The following is a 25,914-nucleotide window of genomic DNA, read 5'->3' as shown; positions in this document are numbered from 1 at the left end:
TATATTTTCAGAACAAAATCTACAAGTTGCAAATTCAATCTTTAGTTTGTTGAGTTAAATTTTTGATTTCAGTTTCCTTCATATTTTAACTACTTTTATTTAATTTGAAATTGCTTAATAAGTGATTGCTATAAAAATAATCCAATTAGGGTATAGGTCTCGGAGGGAAAATTACTAACTCTTACTCTTGGAATTTTAATACCTTAGACCCTGACTCTTTTATCTCAAAATCAGTCCAACTCCGATTTCATGACTCCAAATTCGAAACCCTGATTGCAGGTAGAGTTTTTGACCTGCTTCTTACAAAGTGCTAAACAGCATAGTTCAAGCGAGGTATTGGTCAACTGAAGGGTATAATGTAAACGGCTGCTATCGAAATTTCCTACTCCCGGTAATAGGTAAGGTCATTCCTGTGTAAGTGCTATGTAAAATTATATTTTTATTGTATTTTATCTGTACATGAATGATGACAAATAGTAGTACATGCAAAACATTTTTCTTGCCCATAATTACTTCCTATGAAAATAGTGCATTCCACTATACTTTAGTAACTTTTAAACCAAAGTAGCTCATTGCGCTGCGAAAGCGTTTAAAAATGGTTGTCAAAGTTGTAACAACCATTTTAACACATTTATGAAACCATTAAACGTTAATTGTGCTACCTGGGAAACAGTTAAGTGGTTTAATATTAGTCTAGTTTAATACAGTTACAGTCTGACCACGGATGATATGGAATTAGCTAACGTCCAGTTAATACGAGTGTATCTGAATGAGGGGGGGGGGAAGTAAAAATTTGATGCTTGTACTCTCTTAATTTCAATGTGACTTTGCTTAACTTAGAGGCAAAAGTTGTTTCCCTGAAAATTAATACATGCTTCTAGTTCCGCCTGTAAACCGGATGTTTACCTTTCCATCTCATCGGTGGTCAGGTTGTAATACATCTTCCTTATACACAAATTTAAAATCATTGTATCGTCGTCGAACCTTTTGCAAAGACGTTACGCGTAAGCGATATCTGCATTTCAATCTCAAAATTAATCTCTGTAACACGACAGTGGTCGCATCGCATGCAGAAGGCAATGGGTGAAGTTCAATTATTGCAAATTCATTTAAGCGAGATTCAATAATACCACTTTTCCCCCGCCAAGAGTTGCTAAGCAACAAATGCTCAAATGGAAAATAATCAATTGGGCCCCACGAGTTAGCAAATTTTCAAAACCTAACCCCCTTTTCCCAGGGCACTACCCAACAAATCGAATACAGTCCCCCGCCCACTGCGAGTGACCGACCACCTGTAACTGTAGCTAAGAGCATACGTAATACGAGCGATGCATACCTTGAAATTCAATTACTCCTTTAAATTGGATTGACGCCACTGTTATTAGATGATTCTGCTTCCCATCTCCAGTCATTCACTTCTCTCTTCTCGGGGACGGATAAAACCGGTTTTGAGCACTTCTAATCGAGTATGCTTTGAATAAATGTTTGGAGTTATTTGAAGAATCTCTCTCTCGTTTGCATGAATTTTTAAAGTCCTGAAATCAGTATCCGAAAGAGAAGTCAAAGGAGGAGTTAGCCGTTTGAATTGTCTAACGTTTCATAAAATTTTCGTTTCTCAAAATTCATTGAAAACTTTCAAAATTGTGAGAATATTTGTGAGTGGGCATACATAACTAATTTCAACATGAATGTTTTAAAATTGAAATATCTACCCAATTATGTTGACGGTAATTTCCGCAAAAGACTGTAGCTATCCATTTTAGTACTTTGGCGCTTTTTCAATCCTAGCGATTGTTTCTCATTGTATGTATTGTCTCTCCTTTGGTAAGAATTGCATGAAAGATACTTGTTTGGTGATACCATACAATATTGTTTTTTTTTTTTGGGTAGTTAATGGATTTTTAAAGAATGCAAGTCCTTAAGGAAAACTAAAAATTTCGTTAAAATGAAAAATAATTTGTTGTTTGATAAATTAAGCCATTTAAAACCCGAAATCAAAAACCATTGAAACACATGAAAATCTCTATTAAAATAATTCGGCGACGAAAAAAAAGCATTACAAACTCCATTAAAATGCAAAATACAAAAATCTTTACTACGAAAGTAAATATAGTGATTGCTCCCCCCCCCTTCTGGTTATTAATGATTCACTATATTTCGTGCCAAATAAATACTATAGTTAATCATTAATAAACTGAAAAACACCATTAAAATGCAAAATTCAAAAAGTGGGAGAGCATGATGACGACGTGAACGTTGTTTTTTATTTTCGCCAAGGTTAAAAGTAAATATGTCGGCAAGCCAAGTAAGGTACCCATAACGGAAAAATATCTGCATAGCATTGAGTGTTATGAAAAAATAATTTTATCATTTTTTCACTAATAAAATATTTTGTTTATATCTTTTCTTTTTTTTTTCACTTATCACCAATGGAAATTTTTAAAAAAGAGGGGGGGGGGCGAATCCCATTTTTGTAAGCCAAAAGTGTTTATTGTCTAAAAGAAATTTAAAGAAAAATGAATTTTCATTGCTTCTTTATCAATAGTTTTCCTAACTTTGTCGTCATTACTATAGAAAGCTTTTAAGACTACAATAATTTAAAACTAACTCATGTATTAAAATTATTGTCCTCAGACAGGGGAAAACTGAAAATTCAACTTTAAAACTACCGAGAAATGCACAATTATTAAGATTAAATTATATCAACAGTATTTAAATCTTCGTCAGATCTATAACACCTTATACAAAGAAAAGTCAAATATGCAATTCTGAAATTTCCATCAAATTTACGTACAATCGCTAAATCGAAGAAAATCTTCAATCCTAAAATGTTCCTCCAATCTGCAATAGTTAATACGGAGAAAACTCCCACACTTCATACTAAAATTCTTACGAAATCTATAGTAGCAAATGCATGGAAATCCATTCTCAGCATCGCATATACTGTATAGAGAAATTGAATGCGTAGCAGTTGCATGGCTTCTCTGCATTAAGCAGACATTCGCCGCAAAGCGCGATGTACAGTTTCGAGAGGTCTGAAGGGAAAAAGGGATTTCAACTGCCAGCAAGATGTTTTCACGGCACTGCGGATGATTTTTATAATGATTTTCGGTTTTACACTGCTAGCATGTTAGCGTCTTTTTATTAATTGAAATACATATGTGTCCTGAAAAAGCAAAAAGTGAATGAAAATCTTCGATAAATGATTTCATTTTTGTTTCTATTCTGAAAAACTTACCCTTTTTTACTTGATTGTTTTGTGCTAAAATTAACTCTAGGAAGTAGAGTATTCAAAATATTGAGGTAGTGAGAAGCAAAGGGATGCAAGTGGCAAAATCTAAAATTTGGAGATAACCAGTACACATGGTAGGTGAACCCTTCCTCTGTCTTGAGGCAAGTGATAGTACTGGTAGCCCTGGTAGGTGCTGCTGTATAGCACGATTTAGAAAACAAATTCAATGAAAGCCTACCTAGGACGTAATCTTTATACGCGTTGTACTCAAAACTTGAAAATGTCCACTTACATTCCTTTGCTTCTCACTGCTTCATATGTATTTCTAAATATCATAATAAAATTATTTCTACATATCCCTATAAACATTGGTAATTATAAGTTAACTAAAATAAAACTGCATTTGGTGTTTTTAATTAAAGCTAGGAAAATTAAATTTGATTACCCTATTATGTAACTGTTGTGACTCCACTTATGTCTTAACTCTTCTTGATATGTTGTCACTCCATTTAAATTAACTCTTCTGAGCTTAGTTTCTAATTTTATATTAAGTGACTATGGCAACAGATAAGAAATAATATTAAGCTTACGTTCTAAGATTGAGAAGGTACAACGCGTACGTTACATAATGAGTTATACGATATTAATGTATCTGTATTTAGTGAAGTAAATAATTTAATTCAAAAGAAACAGAACTAGAGTCTCAATAGTGACGTTATGTTATACATGAATACTGCCGTGGGCAGTTAGTACCTGCAAAAATGGGTTTCCAAGATAGCTGAAGGGGAATGTTGGAATTAAATTTTTTGAGCAATCACGATTGCTTATTGTTCTCATTTGACAGTCCTTGACGTTGGGATTATTTTTCAGCTTGGACCAGCAGCACCACCGCCCACCGGCGCGGCGGCGGCACGGCTGCTCTGTTCCTGAGCACTGTCCCCCGGAATCCACTTCTGCTGGGTGGTGGCGTCCATGTCCTTTACACGCATGCTCATACACACTCGCCAACGCGTGAGCGCCTTTACACACATACACAGGCCTACGTGCACACACTAAAGCCTGCACACACACAACTATACACACATAACCACCCAGGAGGAGGGACATGCTTGGGGGGGAGCCATTTCTAGAAACAATAACTCTAATGAGTAGGGTCTTGTCGCAACTCGTGATTGCGAAAAACATAATTTGAATTCAAAGTTTCAGAATTCAAATTAGTTTTTTTTTTTTTTTTGAGCAATCACGATTGCTAATTGTTTTTATTTGACCGTCCTTGATGTTTGGTTCCTTTTTCAACCCCACCTTCCTCCTCAGGCGCGACTCCTCCCGGTAGCCGCTGCTCCTGGTCGGTGGCGTCCATGTCCTACACACACGCACGCTCATACACACTCACACACATCCACATACACGCCTTTACACACATACACACACGTCAACGTGCATACACACAGGTCTACGCACACACACAAGTCTTCACATACACAACTATGCACACGTAACCGCCCAAGCGCAGGGACAGGAACCGCTTCTAGAACCAAGCGAATGGGACAGTAACTAATGAGTGGGGTCTTGTCTTTGAATTCAAAATTTCAGAATTCAAATTAATTTTGAAAAGTTGAGAGGGTTTTTATTTTTTATTTTTTTAAGCGGGAACCAAATAAGCAAGCTTGCACACTAAAGCTGTACAACAGATGACAAAACTATGAAAAATAAAACTGCCTGCAGTTACTGCCTTTTACCAGTCCACGGCGGTATAGTGTTGATTATTAAATACTACGTAATTTTATTTTTAAAACCAACCACAATTTCTCCTACCTCAATGCAAACTCTGAACTTCCTTCACTTTCGCTCGCATTCCACATCGAACAAACACATACATCCGAGTAAGAAAAGAAAAGAGAAATGTGGATGAAACCATTTTTACAACCGTTGGTGGATGCGGGGAGCAGAACCAAACAAAAACTTAACTGAATAAAATTTTGTTTACTTCATAAATTTTAACGAATTGCTTTACGTGCAAATGCCTCTCAATATGTATAGGCCTGGGGCATGGGCCCATAAATATTTTTCCGGAATCGTAAGAATCTCGTGTTTCCGGCAAATGTTTGTCCGGGATGAAAGTTGATAGATTTTTCAGTTTCCAAATGTGTAAACAAAGTGTATGTATGTGTACTATGAATAAATGCATACATATGCATTTTGACGAGGGCTGTAGGAATGAAGAATGAACGAGTTGAAAGAAAGATTGCATATTTATAAAATGTAGCGGACCAAAATGTACATTTGTATGTTAAATATTTTCCGTTTGCCTCTTATTCTGATTTTTCTTTCTTCAAAGTTAGGAAAACGCAATCTTTATGTATCGATTTTTTTAAGTATTTCAAATGATGATAATGATGGGATTCCATTTATTTTTACTTAGTTTTGTTAAAGTTTACCATTTTAAAAGAAATCTAGCTCAGTTTCGTGTCTCCCTGTAAAACACAAATTACTTTTTATAAACTTATAACGAAATATTTATGTAAAGCAAATTTTTGTTCTGCCGTTGAAAATATTGACAATTTTGCCCTTTTCGGAAAATATGTTCGAAGGATATTAATCACTTTAAGAAAATACAGCACTGTGTACCTCATTGTTAAAATAAATTAAAGCGAAAATACACTGCTCAAAATAGCATTCAGCTTCTTCATCACTTTCAAAACGAAAAAAAAAACATTAATCAGCGCCATTTTTAAAAATTCATAGAAAAATATATTGTATGTCAGAAAAATATTGAAAAAAAAAAGATCTTTTGTAACAAGAAATAATACACATAGTACTTTCATATTAGTAAAAGATCGCAGTTATAACTAGTTTCTAATTTACAACCTAACCATAACTTACAAAATATCGCTTATAAGTCGAAAAAGAATATTTTATTGAACTTTATTGAATTGAATCTTAGCCTCGTGTTTAACTGTGCGTGGAGTTTTTTATTTGAAGATTAAACTGTATAGTTGCGTGTAAGTCGTATTTCCAAATTCATTAACGTCAAAAATCGATACATTTCAACAAAAAAAAACGTAATTCAGAAGAATACATCTATACTCATGTATTGCCGTCACCGTACTTTCACTCTATTAATACATGGAGTTGAAAAGAAACATCTCTTCCCTTTAAATTGCATCTTCTTTCTTTTACGCTCTTATCTGAGAGTGTATCAACCAAAAAACGAAAATCTCTATTCATTACGTCGGAAAGAGGTCGGAGAGAAAAAAAAAAGGTAAGACACGCCAATGAATACCTCAGTCCGGCTCTTTCGATGGCTGCTCTGTCTCTACTCAATTCCTGTGGGTCACATCTGGTTCGAAGATCTGTTAGCCCGAAGGCGGCACCACATTGGGGTGTATGGAATACAGCGGACCCAAACCACGAGATAACGGTTTGACGGAGGAAGACCGATGTTCCTGGAGGTCGTTCGGTTCGAACATCCCTAACCGCTCTCCCGAGGGTGATCTATCTCTGGACAACCCCTCCCCCCTTCGGGGAATAACCACCAGAAAATGCCATGACGAAGATTGAGCGGTTCTGAGATTGTACCAGGTCGCCAGGAGTAAATGAAGATATCGCCCGGACTCTGTCCCTGGTAGTACCCATGGAAGATACATGGTATCCTCCCCCACCCCTCAGCATTGCTGCCGGACTCTTTTGTGGGTTTCGAAAGATTAGGGATGTCCTTGGCCTCAGAATTATTGCTATTATATTATTATCAATGTGTGGTGATATTACTCTTTCTTTAGAGGTTCGGTCCCTGTCAAAGATAACATTGTGACTCCGGTAAATAGATTCGCTCAGTACCTGCTTTGTTGCTTTTATGTGCTGCTTTAATGTAGCATGTGTCTTTATTCTCAGTTAAACTATTATTTTCTAGAAATGCTGTGTAATTTAAGTTTACAGGATAGCAGTTCTCACATTTAATCTTGCAAAAATGCTTTGATAAATATTAAATTTTCGCAACTTTACAACATTTCATTCTGTTAGGGCACCTATTTTATTTACTGTAACATAAATATTAATGATAATCATCTTAAAAGGATCGCTTCAAAAAAACAGGTTCTTTGAAATGGCTGTCCAACTTTACCAGAAAACCTGTAGCTTTTTGAGCTATCTTTTAATTGGAGACCAGTCTATATGTGTAGTGTCTGAAGAATGCAAAGTGCGAACATTTTCTATATGTGCACTTTTTGTTATTATTAAGTCCTGAAATCTTGCTTTTTTAGTACATAGTAACGAAAGTCATAAAAAGCTGTTTGCATAGTAACAAAAACCCAACAATTACAAGCATGACAATGATTGAAAATATATTGCTGAAAAATATTATTACTTTTCAAATCAGGGGTCGAGCAAAATGCATTCAAGAATTATCCGTGTTTTAAACAAAACTTTTCCTTATTCGTTTCCAAATGACCTTGAATGTCATCTATAAATCATTCTCGCAGAAGAAAGACACTTGATCAATTTAACTCTCGACAATATCTGTTAATGTGTTGTAAATGTAAATTCAAAGAAAACGTGAGGACTGTTTCATTTGTGCAACATTGCTTTAATATAAACACACACACACACACAAAAAAAAAAAAAAAAAAACACTTCTGTAATCAGGAAAAACATCAAGAATGAGTTCCATGACTAAATACATTCAAGATCACTGTCTGTACAAAACATTTTTTTTTAAATATTTGTCTGTCTTGTTGTCTAAGGTGGCATCGCTATCCGTCTGTTCCGCAAATCGTTCACGCAGACGATAGTTTAACGATACATTTAATTCTCGCCAATATCTGTTTGGATTTTGCAAAACCTAAATTCAAGATAAATGTTAACACCATTTTGTTTTTACACAATCACCTTAAATAAAAAATGGCAAGAAAAATAAAACTTGTGCCATTTACGTTTATTCCACCTTACCTTACATATCACTTTGTGCTGTCTTTGATATCTTAGTTAAAATAAGCATGCCTTCAAAAATACGAATTTTTAAAAGTCGTTTAACGTTTATCGTTCCCCTTCTTGTTTTTATCCACCTGATTGTTTTTCTTTGTAATTCTGTCCAGACAAAGTCGCTGAACTTTCCATCCCGCAGACTCTACTAATCATAAAGGCGGACTTTTAAAGATTTTAATTAATCGGTCGGTCCCTTTTTTCCTCGTTAGCTCGGATTTCGCTTCGCATTTTGCATTCCCTCTTCGCCAGACCCATTAAACGCCCCTTAAAACGAACCCCGTTGATGAACCAAAAGAAGACTTAGCAGCGGGGCGGGTGGCGCAGACCATAATTACAAACGGGAAATAATCTTTAAGCCGCTCTGGGAATCTGACCAGACATGCCTCGTCGATAATAATAATAACAATAATAATCATCGCAATAATAATTAGGAGACTCGTGGTAATAAAAAGGAGCTCAGTGGAAAGAAAGGTAAAAATAACGAGTACATGTGTAAGGGGAGCGGAGCATTGGGTCCACGTAATCTGCTTTTTGGCGGGTGACTTTATATATGCTATCTGATTGGGAAGACAGAGAAAGGTGAAGCTTTTGGGACTTCCTAATTATGTCGAAATAATGAGCCAAGATTTTTGAAGGAAAAAAACTGGAAACGTGCTTTGTTAGAAATATGAGGATATTTTAGCTAATTAGTAGGAACCGCTGGAAAAGTATTTAAAAATGAAAAAAAAAACAATTCGTTTTCAGAATTTTTATTCAAATGACCGCCTGGTAAAAAATGTTCCAACCGGGAAAATAATCATTCGTCAATACACTTTGTTGTTTTCCAATTTTCTAAGGTTTGCGGAAAGGTTTCTTATTAGAGCAATGTTTTTGTTCGAAAGTATTCTTAGGATACAATTTCCGTGATATGGGTTTTTTTTCTTTTTCAATTAGAAAGGATGCTTCTCCGTGAAGTTTAATATGCATTGTTAAGGAAAGAAAACTTTCGTTCATACAAAAGCTTTAATTTTACAAGTCTTAGACAGAAGAATGAGCTTTATAAAAGAATAAACATACGTACGTTCTGTTTTTTTTTTTTTTTTTTTTTTTTGTTTCTTCCGTCACAAAAATCAATGTCAATGCGTTACCCTGAAAGACTGGAATAGGAGAATGTCGAATTTCACCGGTAATTCACAAGAAATATTCGGTCTTTTACCGATGTTTTTCGTATATGAATGTTGGTTTTCACTGTTGAATGTCGACATTTATCATTTTTCGGACTATTTGAAAAAAACTTTTAAAACTTTAATCTTTAATGTATAGTATCACATAGACTTTTTCAGATCACATAAATCTTTCAGTTCTGATGTTATGATTTTTTTTCATAATAACATTGGTGTGGGCATTCATTGCTTCTGCGCAATATTTCTGGCCATTTAAGTTACAAACACTATGGATTTTTATACACATATGTTTCAAATAGTACTATATTAGTGTGTACCTGTATGTGCAAAAAACTTCATGGAATCCTTTCTTTCTTTTTTGAAACCTGATGGTTATTCTTTTTTTCTGTTGCACTGTTCTCAGACCAATATTTAAGAAAAAATTCTTCTACTTTAATTGCGATTATTGTACAAATGTTTAATAAAAACATTTTTTTTCAATTGATTTTACTTCTTTCAGATTTCGGATCGACAACACAGATCACATTATTGACGTAAACAAGAATAATCTTCCATTTGAGTACGACCAAGTCAACATCATCTGTCCCGTCTACCCTCACTCGAACCAAGGAACTAAATCCGAAGAAGAAGAGGAAGAGGATTCAGAACGATACATCATTTATAATGTAAGTTCTTTAAAAATGTATGACTTGTCGATATCAATAACAACTTTTAAATACGCATAAGCTCAATGTATTTCGCTCGTTTGGAAAAATAGTGCCACAATAAGAAATTTTTAATTTTCTTTTTCTTTTTCGCTTAAAATGCATCAAATGAAGTTATCTTCTTTGGAAAATAATGACAGATTTTTTGTTCTAATATTAACCACGGGAGAACACAGTAAATTTTCCTTTCTTACAGTAAATTTCAAGCGTTAAACTTCAAACTCTTCTCTTGTAAAATTTCATTTCTCCGGGTTGTGGCACTCTTCTTCCAACTGAACGATATATATACTGTTTTTTATAAGTACACGATGTCAAGAAAACACTCTTGCTATAAGTTTTTGTTATTACAGCTATTGTAAAAATTATTGTTATTATTATTAATTTTACGAGACACGAAAGGTCATCTGCGTTTTCATAGTAAATTCGCTGAAGAATAACTTATTTAAAGCCACATTTGAGCAATGAACTTTATAGATTTTTGTTTTAAAGGTCCCTCTTTTTTACGTTGCTTGTGACCAGGAATCTTTTTTTTTCCCTTATAAAAACTATCTTAGAAACTTACAAAAATTATTTTTTACTTAAAAGAAGAGTTCGTTTTGTGTTGAATAATTAAAATAAGCATTGTCAAATAAGAACAATATTTATTTGATGAAATAGAAATATATTCCAATAACTACTAATGTAGAATCATCATAAGTGCATTTGACAATTACTTAGAGAAAATACATATATAACAAAATTTGAATTGAAATTTTATTTGGAATTAAAGTTTTATTATTGAATTCGAGTGCATAAGACAATAGTGATCCAAGTCTAATTCCAACGATTTCTTGAAACTGAAAACTGAAAATTTTTTGACGAGTAATTTAATCCTATTAAAGCGCTACAAAGGGGAAATTATATCCCTTAAACTGTGGCTATCATATCCTAGGTAAAAACAACCAGGACTTCAGAAACAAAATAAATGATATTGAAGATTCATACATTTCTACTTTTGCTTACGATTATTTTCAAGCATTCATTCCTGATTTATAATTATATTTTGGAGTAATTAACGTTCTAAATTTACCTGATTATCAGAAATTGTTTATTTAATTTTTATTAATAATTGCTTCAATTACTTTCTATTTAAATATTCGAATATTTAATATTTATTGTGTCGCATTTTCGGGAGAGTGGGGGAATGCTTTATGTAGACAGTTTTTTTTTTCACTAAAAAAATGTCGTATGTTGCAACAAAATTTAGTGCTAATTTACTGTCTATAAATGATGGTGAATTAATTTTATTATATTTTGGTGCAGCAGGCTTTGTCGAGTAGTTACGCGTGTTGCACCTAAATTTAATAAAAATTATGCATCATCCTTTGTCGCTAGCAAATTATCACCTTCTTTTGTTCTTTTGCGCAACACACCTACTACGCTTTATCAACAAAAAGGTGGCCCCAACTTAACTTTCGAATTTATAAAATTGATTTCTATAAAAAGCCGCTGAGATGAAAGCACTATTGCTAAATTTACAATCCTTAAAAAAAGATCTCTCTAGTATGTCAAAGCGCGCTGACAATCCCGAAATATTTTTATTTAATGATTATCTTTCGTTAAAATTGTATTAGAGTGGGTAGACGATTGTTATGTAGAAGTTCTTTTTTCTTTATATTTTATATTTACTAGAATAGCAATGGGGGATGGTTGAAACTATAAGAAGAAGTATTTTGGAAAGTTATTTTTGAATAGAATTCCATATAGCGTCATGTTGGATTCTCCATCAATTTATTTTAAACAGTGAATTAATAAACACTTGAACTGTTGGAAAGTTTTCTGCCTTATCCTCACTCAATATGCACCGCACAATAATATTACAAAATATTTTACAGTGCGTGTGAGGAGAGGGGGTGCGAATAACCAAGATTTTGAGGAAACTATTTGACTTTATAAGTTAGTTCTTTCGTATTTGTTAACCACTAACTATATTAGCATTTTTGCAACTAATTCTATGTATTTTATTCTAACGTAAGGTTTCATGCATTCGTAATATTAGAACAGCCATCAAAAGCAGACCAATACTCTATACTTCGAAACAGCATACCACCACAATAATATTCTATTTTTCAAGTCATTTTGCTTTTTAAGCTCTTTGTCATGTCGAATCTGAAATTGGTTTCTGTTTTCTGTTGCCAGGTTTCTAAAGAGGAATACGACTCGTGTCGGATTACGAACCCTAATCCTCGGATCATTGCGGTCTGTGATAAACCAAATCAGCTTATGTACTTCACTATCACTTTTAGATCTTTCACACCGCAGCCCGGCGGGCTGGAATTTTTGCCCGGTAACGACTACTACTTTGTCTGTAAGTATATTTCAGGATTATTTTATTTGCAGTGTAATTATAGGCACGATATTTTGGTTTGCATCGATTTTCTTTTGTGTAACAGAGAACAAGACTAGAAAAAGTGTCGAAAAAAATCCATTTTGTTAACACCAATAAAATGCCTTAAAAAAGTCAGTAGTGCTATTTAAAAAAGACACCTGAAAAAATTCTTTGCAATAACACTGATTAAATAAAAAATTTTGCTCGCACTAGAGTTAATTAACCTTCATAGATATAATTAAATAGTTTTTGTTGGTAAGAATAAAGTAATTCATGCAACTAAAAATAAAAGACTTATTAATAATGGAAAACTTTTTAGTAATAGAAGAGTTCATTAATAATGATTAGTAAGAATTTAACAATTATTATAACTAAAAGTAATATTTAAAATAGTGATTAAAAAATTCTTAAAACTACTAACATAATAGTTAGAATAGTTAAATTATTCAAAGTAATGTTTTAATAAATTCATTGTTGGCACTAATACTAGTTGAACTTTACTAGAGAAAAAAAAGAAGAAGAAAAGGTGTATTAATTTGACTTTACTATGATAGCCAAACCAAGAATTTGTTTTATATCACATGGATTTTATAATTATTTTGGAGCTAGCCGTTGTTAAAGAAAAGCAACTTTTTCCACAATATACTTCTTTACTGTTTTTTTTTTAAACTTTTGTAAAGAAACTTTAAAATAAGTGATTTTGTCATCAAAATTGAGTATAGTTTTTATTTACAACTCCGTTGGCGTTCACAACGCCGATATCATTAGTGATAACAATTTTATTGAAAAACGCATTTCATTACCAATTATAAACTATTCATTCAGTTTTAAAAATCTAAAATTAGTTGGGGTTAAAATTAAAATGTTCCTATTTGTTTTCTTGCACCAACTTCTGCTTTTGGAATATTTCGCTTATGTTTCCCGAGAAATCAGTTTAAAAAAGATCATTCGCCCCTTTCCACTTAATTTCTATACACAGAGCACATATGCATAAGTTGCTGTGTTTTGCTCCAACGTGTGCAGAGTGCTGTCATGCAATATCGATAACATTTCTTGCATGAAACCGATTTAACCCTTTGACCTTTAAAGGAACATATACATCCTGATGGAAGGTCTTTTACTAGAACCATAAAAAAACACTCTCAAGCTTAATATCACGTATTCGAATTACAAGAGAAATCTTTCTGTAGCATAACTGTAAAATAATTTAAGTAAGGGAATGTGGGGAAAAATGAAATGTTGAAATATTCACTCCGCTTTTAGCGTCACCTATATGGTAATATTTTAACTATGTAGTAACATTGTGTAGTCGAAAATCAACGAATATGATAATAAAAACTATTTTCAAAAATTGATACTCATATTGTAATTGTTATCATTAAATGATAAAGTTCTTGTTATTAACGTTTTAAATATTAATTGAGATCTACAAATATTTGGTGCAGTATTTATTCGTTCAATATGAAGCTTATTTGTGTTTAAAATAATTTGTAGTTATTCAAGTGTATGCGGAGCAAAGTGAAATGGCTGATTTCGTTTACTTACTCAATGCTTTATCAAATCACTTGCGTATTTATTTATTAATTATTTAATTTACATTTCATTTAAAAACTCCTTTATTTATTCATTCATTCACATATTTTCTTACTCATTCACAATTTTAATCACTCATTTATTTTTTCTCGTATATTAATTCAAAAAATTATTTTTTATTTGTTTATTTTTTCCATTTCTTTCTTCTTATTCATTCATTCTTTTATTTACTCATTCATTTGATCAACAATATCTTTAATAAACAAATCAAAAATATTTCATTGGAAAAAAATTTCATTTGTCATTTTGCTTCATGGGGAAAAAAAGATGAAAATTTCCACCTTTTTTGGAGGGACAAAGTTACTGCCCAAAATAAAAAATAATGTTTCAGTTTACGTTTTATTATAAAATATATTTTTTCTTCTTTATGTAAACTGTAAATTTTAGAACAAAATTACAATTTTTTCATATTGAAAATGTAAGTGATCTTAACCATTTCACTTTGCCCCACATTCCCTGACTGTTTTTCTAAATGTATTAATCGTTTAGAGGACTGGAAGCCCTAAAACAAAAAATTGAAAATTACTGTGTCTTCAAATAAATAAATAAACAGTATATTTATTAAATAATCACATTTTTCTGCTAATATAAAATTATGATGTTTCAGTAACATGAAAAAATACATTATTTATAAATTGTTTATACTCCTTAATTTGTAAAATAAACACTTCAACTTAGGGGGATGTGTCTCATAATGGCCCTAAACGGGTAAGGACATGCTTTTCAAGCAATTGTATTAATCAATTTCAGGTCTGTAATGTGCCCTGCTTTCTTTTCATAACTTTGATTTGAGAAGTTTTATGAAATTTGAATGAAAAATGGATCTGCTATGTTATCTGAAGTTTTTCTCTGCAGTTTATATTAATAATAATTGTTATTACTATTACAATTAACCTGATATTTTACATTTGACATTGACCCATATCAAATAACCGGTACTTTTAGAGATATTACGTTATCAAAATAGTCTAAAATTGAAACAAAAAACTAAACCGCACTGCGTCTGTATTATGCAACAGTATATTTCTCTTGTATTCGTACTATTATTTTCCGTATCTCGCGCAGGTACTGCTTAAAAACAGGCAATTTTGGTTTCTGTCCATGGCAAAACCAACCAAAATATAAACAGTAAACTAAATCAAGCAACGGTTCTAAATTTTCTTATCATTCACATGCGCATTTCAATTTTCTATTCCGTTTCGAATTTACGCTATGCTTTTTATTGTAAACTGTGTTTGCAAAACACTTCACTCCCTTCATGTCGAAGCAGCCGAATATTTATTTTGCTCTTACAGTTCCTTATATGAAAAATACATATTTCTATTTATAGCTAAATATTATGAGAAAAGTTTTTCATATCTAAAGGCTTTAGCTTAATGTATTTTGATTTTAAAACAGTTTACATCTAAATTTTATGAGTGAATTCATATAATATTTGTTCACACTAAGGAGCTAATTAGTTTATTTCAAACAAATGAGGAAGTTAGAAAATCAAATGCCTGGTAATAAATGAAAATAGCAATTGTATTTATACATAAAAGTGTTGTAAAGAATAAATACCTTTGTGCTGAAAAATTAAAATGTCAGTAATCCAACGTTATTAAGCACAAAACTTGCAAATGATTGCAGACACGTGTTTCGGTGTTACAAGGAACACCTTTTTCAATGCAAAGAAGTGTGAGCTTTTGGATGAAAAAAAGGAAGTGTGGCTTTTCTCGGATGACTTTTCATCCAAAAGCTCACACTTCTTTGCATTGAAAAAGGTGTTCCTTGTAACACCGAAACACGTGTCTGCAATCATTTGCAAGTTTTGTGCTTAATAACGTTGGATTACTGACATTTTAATAAAAGTGTTGTGCTGGTTCTTTGGTAACTTGTTACAAGCTGCCACTTATGAACTGCTCTATTTGCTTTATAAATTTCAAGTTTCTGAAATGATACAAAAATTAATTTACGGCTATAGAACAAAATGCATACGGTAAACAAAGCAGAAGGTTTTAACCTATGAAAATGTGAAAAAAGGAAAATAGGAGCACAGCTTTTTCTCGACATTTTGGCATCCATTTGTCAAAACCGTTTGAGCATACGTATAACTGCTATGTCGTCACATGTCATCGTACTCAGATCGTTGAGGTATAATCAACAGGAGGGCACATTGCCCACTTCGTTAAACATAGAGTGTTCATTCTGTGCCGCATGAGTAGGAGATTCACATGATGTAACAACTTAGTTGGATAATTGTGGTTCTCTGGACAAAAGTTATTTTTAATATTTATATGTGTATATGTAATAACGAATTCACTGACCGAGTAACGCTCCTGACGTCACCAGTGATGAAACTCGCGCAACGGCATGACAATTTAAAATATTTTTGGTAATGCTTTATTTTAACAAGGCTGAACTGGATCCGGTAGTTTAACTGTTTTACCGGTGAGACTGTAATTTTAGAAGAATGAAGAAATTTTAAATAGTGGTCATAAGTGCTATCTACTGCAGTTTAGGGTTAATACACTGGGGTTAGGGATAAAATATCAGCTATCAAAATAATACCAAACAGGCGATCACTTCGTTCAAATGTAGGAGCGATTTTCATTCCTCATACCTTGACGAGCGATTTTCTGGTCGTGAAATAAATGACAACCAATCATCGTGTGTACCTTTGACGATTAATGCGTGACCGCGTAATTGGTTTGACCCTCGCAGAAGAGAAAATGTCTTTCAGGCAACTCCAACCCATGTGACTCCTAAGGATTGACACTTCTAGAGTCACCATTGTTCAATGAGCAATCTATTAATATTTTATATTTATGGCGCAGACTTGTGCTTTGCAATTCTAAAAGCTGGATAATTAATACTGGTGATAAAAAAGATGGAATTATGAGTGCTTATAGAATAAAGTTGTTAGTTTGGTAATGCATAACATTGGTTTATGCATGTAAGTTGTCTCTCTTTTAATTTGCTTTCCCCTTGGTTGAACGTTAGGACAAAAATAACAGTAATTTTTTTATCCATAACCATTATTAAGTTACGATAAATTCATATTAATACTTATGTATGTAATATATTTCTTATAGTATGTGCTTAGTTAATTTAATAGCATCTTAAATATTTTTTGTTTATAGCCACATCAACAGGTGATATGGAAGGGCTACATCAGCGTGTTGGAGGAAGGTGTGCGACACATAACATGAAAGTCATTTTTAAAGTATGTTGCAGCCCTGGAAAAGGTGAGTAATTTTTATTTCTAAAATTGCTTTTATTCATCAATGACAGTGGCGGCGATTGGGGGGGTTGGCGATCGCCCCCACACTTTTTTCATCATCAAACATTGCCTCAATGTTAAGATTTCAATTTCAAAACATTCTCTGTGAGATTACCCGATCATTAACGTCATCAAATATTGTTTAAAGTTTCAATTTTAAAACTTCAATTTTGAAATTTTTCTGGGAGAAAATCACCGAGCGCACTTTCTTCTCCCTTTAAATTCAAAGATGACGTAAATTTGCGTTATAAAGACTGCAGTTAGAGGGGAAAAAAATCAGGAAGAGAATCCCCTAAATAACGTAAAACTGCATTTTTAAAACTCCAATTTAGAAAAAAAGAATTCAGAGATCTTTTTCTGAAGTCCTCAAAGGAAATTCAAGACTGAGTTCTTAGAATTTCTTCAGTTCAAAAAAAAAAAAAAAATACTGGGAGAACCTCCGAACCCTTTCGTTCCTCCTTAAGTCAATAAAAGAGAAGTCCTTATGAATAGATGATATATGATTATGAAATAACGATTAATATATGATTATGTTAAATGAAGTTTTAAAATATGTTTAAGGAATTTTTAAACTTTGAAAAATTTCTGGGAGAGAACCCCAAACCCCTTGCTCTGAATTTGCTAACAATGGCTTTAATTTGTGTCTTTAAAACATCAGTTTAGGATTTTTTTTGGGGGGGGGGCAAGAGCCTTCCTTGCCCTAATGTTACCAAAGACAGTACAAACTTCTTCGTTTTTATTATTGTTATGATTAATTACACTTTATTTAAAAAAAAAAAAAACATTACGGGGACAACCCTGGAAACTCCTCTCCATTCCCCAAACCTTGACAAAACTCTACTAAAACGGCATTTTTAAAATTACAATTACAAAACATTTACGCGAGAGAACATCAGAAACCTCCCCTCCCCCTCTCCCCGCCCAGTCATTCAAGATAGTCTAAAATTAAACTTCCTAAAAAAAATTTGCCTCCGCACTTATAAGCCCCACTAATCAATGAGATACAATTTTGAGCAAAAGTAGTATTATTTTTAAGACACGATACGCAGCAAAATGTCTTAACTCAGGAAATTAATCTTAATGATTCAAAATCTTCGAAATTCCAATGCAACGTCACATTTTTATTATCAGCTGGAATCCTCATATAAATAATAGCCAAAGATCAAGTAACCCACGAGTTCCAACAATGAAACTCGCGCCACGGCATAATAGTTTGGTAACATGTTTTGGTAATGTTTAACATGCTGAGAAAGATTTTATTGTGAAAAGGTGGAACTCGATTCGATCACTTAACTGTTTTACTGGGTAAGACTGTCATTTCAGAGGAATGAAGAAACGAAAAAATGGTCAACAATGAATGCTACCTAATGGAGTTTAGGGTTAATCCACTGGAATTAGGGTTACAATTTCAACTATCAAAATATTACCAAACGAGCAATGGCTTCGTTCAAATGTAGAAGAAATTTTCACCCGTCATACCTTGACGGGCGATTTTCTAGTCTTAAAATGAAAACAAAGAAGATCACGTAATTGTTGTTTATTTTACGTTTTATCAATTTCATTATTTTTAGCATGAAAATAAGAGGGATAGTAGAACTTTTTGTTTCAATAGTTATATCTTCTGTGAGTAAAAATGATTTTCATCTTACAATACAAGGAGACAATACAAAGAGGGGGGGGAGAACAGCGGGAAATTAGAAGCATCGGTGAAAAATGTTGAAATCAATAACGTTTGACAATTCTTTCTGCTAAGATGCAACAAGAAAACGAATGCTAATAATGCACAAATTGTAAATTAGCTGGAGTGAGCATTTGTCTCGAAATTTCGTTGGAGACTATCCATTCCTATTACAAAAGCAAATTAATGTGTTTAAATCAATGTATATTTTTTGGGGTAGGGCGAAAGAATTAAAGTAAAAAAAACTTTAAATCAACTCTACACTACTTATGGTGGTGGGGCTCTTTGTTAGAAGCTTCGTCTTCTAAGCAGCCCGAGGTCGTGGGTTCGATTTCAGCCAGTGCCCTGGCTGTTTTTTTCCATGACCTGTTTTGTAAACCTTTCCTGTTTGTGTCCGGAAGCAAGGCACTTAGTATGCAGTCCTCTGTATATGACGCTGTTAAATTTCTGTACAAATAAAAAAAATTGAAAGGCGGGTTTTTTTTTTTCGTGAAAGCCAAAAATGCTGCTGCAATCTTGTTGTAGTACTTCGAGCATAAATCAAACTTCTTTACTTTTATGTGGTGCAAATTGCAGTCCACAATAAATTACTTGCCCAATATTAACTAGAATTGAACTGTAAACATAAACAGTTCAAAAATATCTCTCACTTAAAGGGCTCACCGATCAAAAAAATAAATAGTTACACTTATGCGGTTTGCATTAACTGAGTAATCGATCTCTTTTAGGTTGTAACTTAGCTGGATAACTTTTTCTCTTCAGGTACAAATCCAGGAAACTCCTCCAGCCAGCAGACGTCAACTGTTAACGTGTCTGTGCCGGCTTCTGCAAGCCCCAGTGCCCACAGTAACAACAGTTCTGCAAGGCCATTGGAAAGTAAACCGTACGACAGGAACTTTCCTGTCCACCCGGGAAGTATACCCACGCACCCTACAGTTGCCCCTAAGGGTGTGCCAGTTGTTGTGCCCTCTAGGATACCTCCACGGCACCCGAGGCCAAACGAAAGACCCATCGAAGATGAGATGGACAGATCGCCCCCCACAGATAGAAATAAAGGTAAAGATCTAAAAAGTTAAAGAAAACAGGGGACGGTGGTTTAACTGGGACCTACTTTTACTTTTTATACGTTAAATTCATATATACCTAAAATAAATTATTTTAATAATTTTCTTCAATTCAGTAGTCGTTTATATACAATATTCACTTCATTTTTGAAATTTAAACTGACGATTTCATTACATAATGATCAAAAGTTGAAAAAAAAAAAAAAGCAAATAAGACCAAGTACACCATTGGTGGTCTACCTTGGTCCTATTTCCAACTAAATGTGTCGATGTAAAACTACATGTGTAATGTTTCCTTATTACTAAAAGAAAAGCTAAAGATAGTACAGTCCAACTCGCTTAATGGAGTAGCCATTTTGCCACAAAAAATATTCTAAGAAGCGGGATATTCCGTTCACCGGGATCAAAATAACACATAACATTAGTTTGGTACATTGAAAATGTATTATATTAAGCGGGTATTTATTTTAACCGATATTCTAATAAGCGAGCTCGACTGTATAGGACTAAGGTACACTTAAATCTGAGGTGCACCTAAGTGTCACCTGAAAGCTATTGCTTTGTTTCCTTATTACTAAAAGTAAAGCTAAAGATAGCACAGGGCTAAGGTACACTTATGTCTAAGGTGTACCTTGGTGTCGGTTGAAAGCTCTTCCTTTGAACACATTGAGCATATAAAAACTGAAAAATTTATTTTTCTTTATAGTTTTAGGGTACACATTCCCCTTAAATAGCTTATTTATACCTTCTTTACCAATAATTGTCAATTTTCCTGTTTCAGCCGAAGAAGAAAAAGTCCCGAAGAGGGATCGTGCGAAGAAAGATGAACTGGTGAACTCTCTGTCCCACAGGTGGAGTCTTCACCAAGGAGCTTATTTTTGCATCGTGATTTGCCAGCTCTACCAAATGCTGCTGCGACAGCTGCACAGGTGAATGCCCGCGCGCGACAAAGAGCTGCATTTATCCGCGATTCGTGGACCAGTCACCAAAAATCCCAAATCGCACTCTAGGCAAAGTCCTCCGGGGTGAAAGAGAGAGAGACGCACCAGAATTCGGTCCTGGACTGTGCAAAGCGACTTCGGCTGTTGTATGTGTGTCTGTGTATGTCAGTGTATACGATGCCCTGCTGTTGTCGTCTGGAGGCGTTCAGAAACAAAAATAAATCCGGTGTGTGTACAAAAGATGATAATTAAAATGACTTTTCCTGATCTCTGTGTATGCACGATTCAGAGCTGAAAGAACTTTCTCCAATGAGTCTTTTATTCTTGTAAAAGCAGATCACTGTAGCAAGAGATAACAATTGTCTGGACATTTCTTCAGTGCTTTTGTGTACATTAAAAGTGCCATCAGAGGTCGCAAACCTCTCGTCTTATTTTCATTGGCGAATTCTGAGTTGGATCGCAGTCGGACTGACTTGTAAATGATTCAGCAATGTAACATGAATTTTCTTCTAAACTCTCTCAAAAATTTGATTTTCGTTTGACACTTCCATTGACAATTCGTTGTCTCCGCAAGCCCAGATCTGTTAACCTTTTAAGAACCATGGAAGTATATATCGTCACCTTAGAGCAGCAGTAAGACATCTAAACTTAGAAACAGTAGTAGGATGTTCAACTGTTGTTCTGAGGCGGCGATACATATAGGTACGTGTGTCTAAGTTCAAAAGTTAGAAATTAAATTTCTTTGTATGTTATAGAGACGAAGTCAGTCTTAATATTAGCCAAAATAAGCTCATTTAAAAAGTTCACGATAATTTTATTTTGAAAACTTTGCAAATGAAATATATCGACTGAAAACACCGTATTGGTACAGTTTTTTTTCCAAGCTTACTTTTTGTTTGAATATTAAATGAAACTCATAAATATTTCAATAATTAATGTCATTAAAAATTATTCAAATATTTCTGAGTTGAAAATTAAACTTACCAAATTTTGAAAAAATGTTGTTGCTTTGTAACATTAATGGATCATATGGACGCATAAGTCCTATTGACTTATATAAAATCTATTAAACCAATTTTGAAAAAAAACTTTAGTACAGTGAAAAAAGTAGGTGTTATTTACTTTGTCATTTAATAGTTTTGTGTATAAAAAAAACTCATACTCTAAAACTCATTGTCTTTAAAGGGTTAACTTGTTCTAGTTTTGTCGACCAGCCATCGAGAAGTGTGCTTACATATTGTGGCTTCATAATTTGGTGTTTCGATCAATATCAATTGCTCAAAACACCAACTCATGACGTCAGAATCAATAAGCACGTCTACTGATGACAGCTCATCAGAGAAACCAGAAACAGATTACATTGTAAAACTTTTTGCGATACATTTCATCAAAAAATAGCGCAGTTATGCTAGCTACAAAACAAAGGTGCATAATTTTACTATATTTTGGTGTAACATATTCTAGAAAGCACTATAACTTGCGTATGTTGCACCAAAAGGTTGTAAAATTAATTGCACCATTCTTTGAAGCCAGCTAATTGACATATTTTTCTCTCTTTTTTTTTTTTTTTTTTTTTTGGTGCATCGTACGATTTTTTTACAGTACTAAAATGCCTCGAAATGCACGCTTTACCTTTGAAAGGTGAGGCGTGTGTTTTGAAATTTTATGTCACAATGACTAGCTATGGTGGCTGTTTTCCCCCAGATTTTCACTTTTTCTTTCAATGAAAAAAAAATCTTTTTTTCAGTTCATATAAAATTACAGTTACATGATTTCCTTACAAAAGTGCTTTTGAGCTTCGAATTTAACAGTGTAACAAATGTAATTTCTCACTCACTAATACTAACAGTGGAAAATAAAGAGCAGAGGCGTCAATTTACTAGGAAGTTTTAGTTGTAAAATGTTTAACTCTCATTTCGCATTGTACGTCATTTCCATATTAAATTATCATAGTAGACAAAAAATCTGCATGATTTATTTTGCCAGCTGAAAAGGAGAGCTATGCTTAACAATAAATCGTCATTAATATCTAACCGTTCGCATAAACGGGCCAACTTTCTGAAACAAAGATTATTAGTTTCAATAGACGATATTTTTCGTGAAGGAAAGTGTTTTGCACAAACTTTTTGTAATCCCAAAGTCAGATACATTCAATACTTCAGAAAATTTGATTCAAGCCCGTTTATTTCCGTATGAAATGCATTCCTTATAAAGTTAAGACAAATTGGATTGAATGTATAATTATTTTTTATTTGCGTCCTTGTATTTCATAAAGTTCATGGTATATAATTAAAAAGGTAAACACCAAAGCATTGTTGAGTTCAAAAAGCTTACCTTTCAAATGTTAATAACACAGGGCAAAAAAAAAAAAAAAAAAAAAAAAACATTTTTATTGGTGCCTAGAGTTTTAGAACTGATTTTGGCTGCATTTGGGTTGCTGAATCGTAATATGAAATTAGTTTTTCTCTATCAGCTCTATTTTTTAGATCAGTGCTACTGTTATACCCAAAATGTGCTGTTTTAATTCCATTTTGTGCACTTCTATGCCTAGTATAGGCTCTTGAACTGCCTGAGCTACCAGAATGAAGTCTAGCAAATTTCAGAAAAATGAATTAAATTTAGTACTCATCTGGCAAATTTAGTAACAACGTTTTAAAGAGTTATTTTTTTGAGTTCTTGGCTTGCCAATTTTTGCTTCAAGTGATATGTGACGGTTTTTATTTTTTTGGATAAAATATTTGTATAATATAATAGTAAAACGAATTCCATAGTATGTTTTTTATTTGATCTATGGATTTAACTTAAATCCATCTCGTGCTAAAAGGTTATGTCTTAGAAATCTTATCTTCTAGTCAAAAACTAATATCCTATTTCAGTTCAACGCACCAAATTCATATAAAATCAGTTCATAGACACCCTGGGACCAAAATCACTGCAGTCTTGTGTAATAATTTAACCTAAGAAACCTAGGTTATTGAAGTGTAAGGTTATATACTCCATTTTCCTGAAGAAAACAGTATTATTTCTTTTTATACAAATTTATTCAATCGTCCATTCCTTCCCTCAGTCCGACTGTGATGTCACGTGATGTAAAAGTGTCCCCAGATACTGTGAGAAATTCGGTGTTTTCTTACTAATGCTTGGGCACTTAACTGATTGAGTGAGAATTGTATATTGGTGTCTGAATTTTGTTTTTGTTTTCATCAATTTTATTTTGTAAAGTGTGTTGGTATGTACGCATTATTTAAAGATGTCAAATGTTTGTGAGTAATTTATGAATTTACACAAGCGTTCATTTTATGAATAAATTATGAATATATATAGATATATACATTTAAGTGGCTTACTAATGCAAAGCGTCTAAATTTAACGGTTTAAAAGCTATGCGATCATATTATACAAGTATTTTTCCGAAAATTACCAAGGCAATGAAAAAAATAGAACTTTTTGAAAATCGTGACATGATTTTTTCTTTTTCGAATAAAGGTACAAGTATAAGCCCTCAGCTGCGAATAGATTCATTTTTTGTACTTTACATGCATTTTATTGTTTCAAAACTAATAATAATTCAGAATTAATAAGCATTAATAACTCGCTCTAATTTATTCGCCATTTTTTCATTGTGATCGCTTTTAAATTGTGTTACTGGTGTAAACTACTCCCTCCAAAAACTCATGTAAACACCAAGTTTATTACAAGAAAAATAAACTGTATTCAACAAAACATTCCACATTTAATAGGCTTCGATTTAATTAAATTTATGAGAAAATAATTGAATTTACATCAATTGACTTCCAGATTTTATCATGAATTATTGTTAGTCGATAATCTTAATTGCTTTGTCTTGAAGTTAACTCAATTATGTACCGGAGTACCCCATAACCTTTTTTCAGTGTGGATTTAAGTTGGAAAATGAGCAATTTTGGAAATTAAAAGCTATTTTGCGATGAGCAGGTAAACGGCAATAACTGCAGAAATAAGTTTTCGAGATTTTTTAAGAAACGCGTTTTGGATTCAATGCTAACGATAGGAAAATGTTGGAATTAAAACTTTTTTTCGCCCTTTTTTTTCAGCGAAAACCAAATAAGCAATCTTGTACAATAACGTACAATAGATGACAAAAATGCAGTTACTGTCCTTTACCTGCCCATGGTAAGATTTGAGCAATAATTATTAGTGATTAATTTTGATTTAACCCTCTGACTTCATTATTTTTTTTTTTCAAAATGTTTAAATTTACATATTTTATCACAAATCACGTTAGAAAAGTTAAGCTCAATATGAAAAATCCCAAAACAATATTCTATGCTAAGTCGTACTTGGATTTCTTTGCTCAAAAAAAAATTACGGTTTAATTTCAATCCCTCTCCACCCCCAGATTTAGGCAGGCATTATTGTTTTTTGCCCATGTTTTTGTTTAGAAACAAACAACAAAGAGGGCACCAGTAGGGTAACGGCACCAGTAATAGACATACTTAAGACATCGCTCTCAGATTAACTCAATTTTCTGAGCCTTTGAATGTATTTAGACTTTTTAAACTATTTTTCTCTCAGTCAGCAACATCTCATCTAACGTTTGGCTGCTTCTGGATCCTCTGAATTAGTTAATTCTCTTTTTATTTGCTCAATTTCGAAAAAAGGTCCGGCACCCAGTAACAGACACGAAAATTCTGAGGATAATGATTCCGTTGATATGCGACAAATAGGTTGAGCAATGGACAAAATTCCCTTTTTCTCTTCAAAAACTGCAAAAATTCTTTATTTTTAGAAATAAAGCCCTGTTAAATTCAAATGAACATGAAACACCGGCTGACGTCGTGGTAGCTGTTCCTAACCTACCACCACTGTCTTTTAAATACCAACTGGTTCATTATATTCACTCTGAAAATACTAAATGGTTGCACCGTATTCATGCGCTACAGCAAGATC

At 33.2% G+C, this 25,914-nt stretch overlaps 1 protein-coding gene across 1 annotated transcript; it reads left to right on the top strand.

Moving 5' to 3' along the window:
• Nucleotides 1-2,290: 2,290 nt before the first annotated feature.
• On the top strand, nucleotides 2,291-20,977 carry LOC129216556 (ephrin-B2-like). Its single transcript, XM_054850771.1, has 6 exons — nucleotides 2,291-2,310; nucleotides 9,875-10,040; nucleotides 12,258-12,426; nucleotides 17,163-17,267; nucleotides 19,743-20,036; nucleotides 20,826-20,977. The coding sequence occupies exons 1-6, from the start codon at nucleotides 2,291-2,293 to the stop codon at nucleotides 20,975-20,977; spliced, it is 906 nt and encodes a 301-aa protein (XP_054706746.1).
• The last annotated feature ends 4,937 nt before the right edge of the window (nucleotides 20,978-25,914 follow it).

The sequence above is a fragment of the Uloborus diversus genome, chromosome 2 (assembly GCF_026930045.1).
Source record: "Uloborus diversus isolate 005 chromosome 2, Udiv.v.3.1, whole genome shotgun sequence".
In the NCBI taxonomy this organism is placed as follows: Eukaryota; Metazoa; Arthropoda; class Arachnida; order Araneae; family Uloboridae; genus Uloborus; species Uloborus diversus.
The sequence above is the reverse complement of the archived record's forward strand: the minus strand, read 5'-3'. Positions and strand labels throughout refer to the sequence as shown.

Coding starts and splice junctions, on each gene's coding strand:
- LOC129216556 (XM_054850771.1), top strand. CDS start 2,291: ATGTCGGCAAGCCAAGTAAG. Junction 2,311..9,874: donor ATGTCGGCAAGCCAAGTAAG/GTACCCATAACG, acceptor TACTTCTTTCAG/ATTTCGGATCGACAACACAG. Junction 10,041..12,257: donor AACGATACATCATTTATAAT/GTAAGTTCTTTA, acceptor TTCTGTTGCCAG/GTTTCTAAAGAGGAATACGA.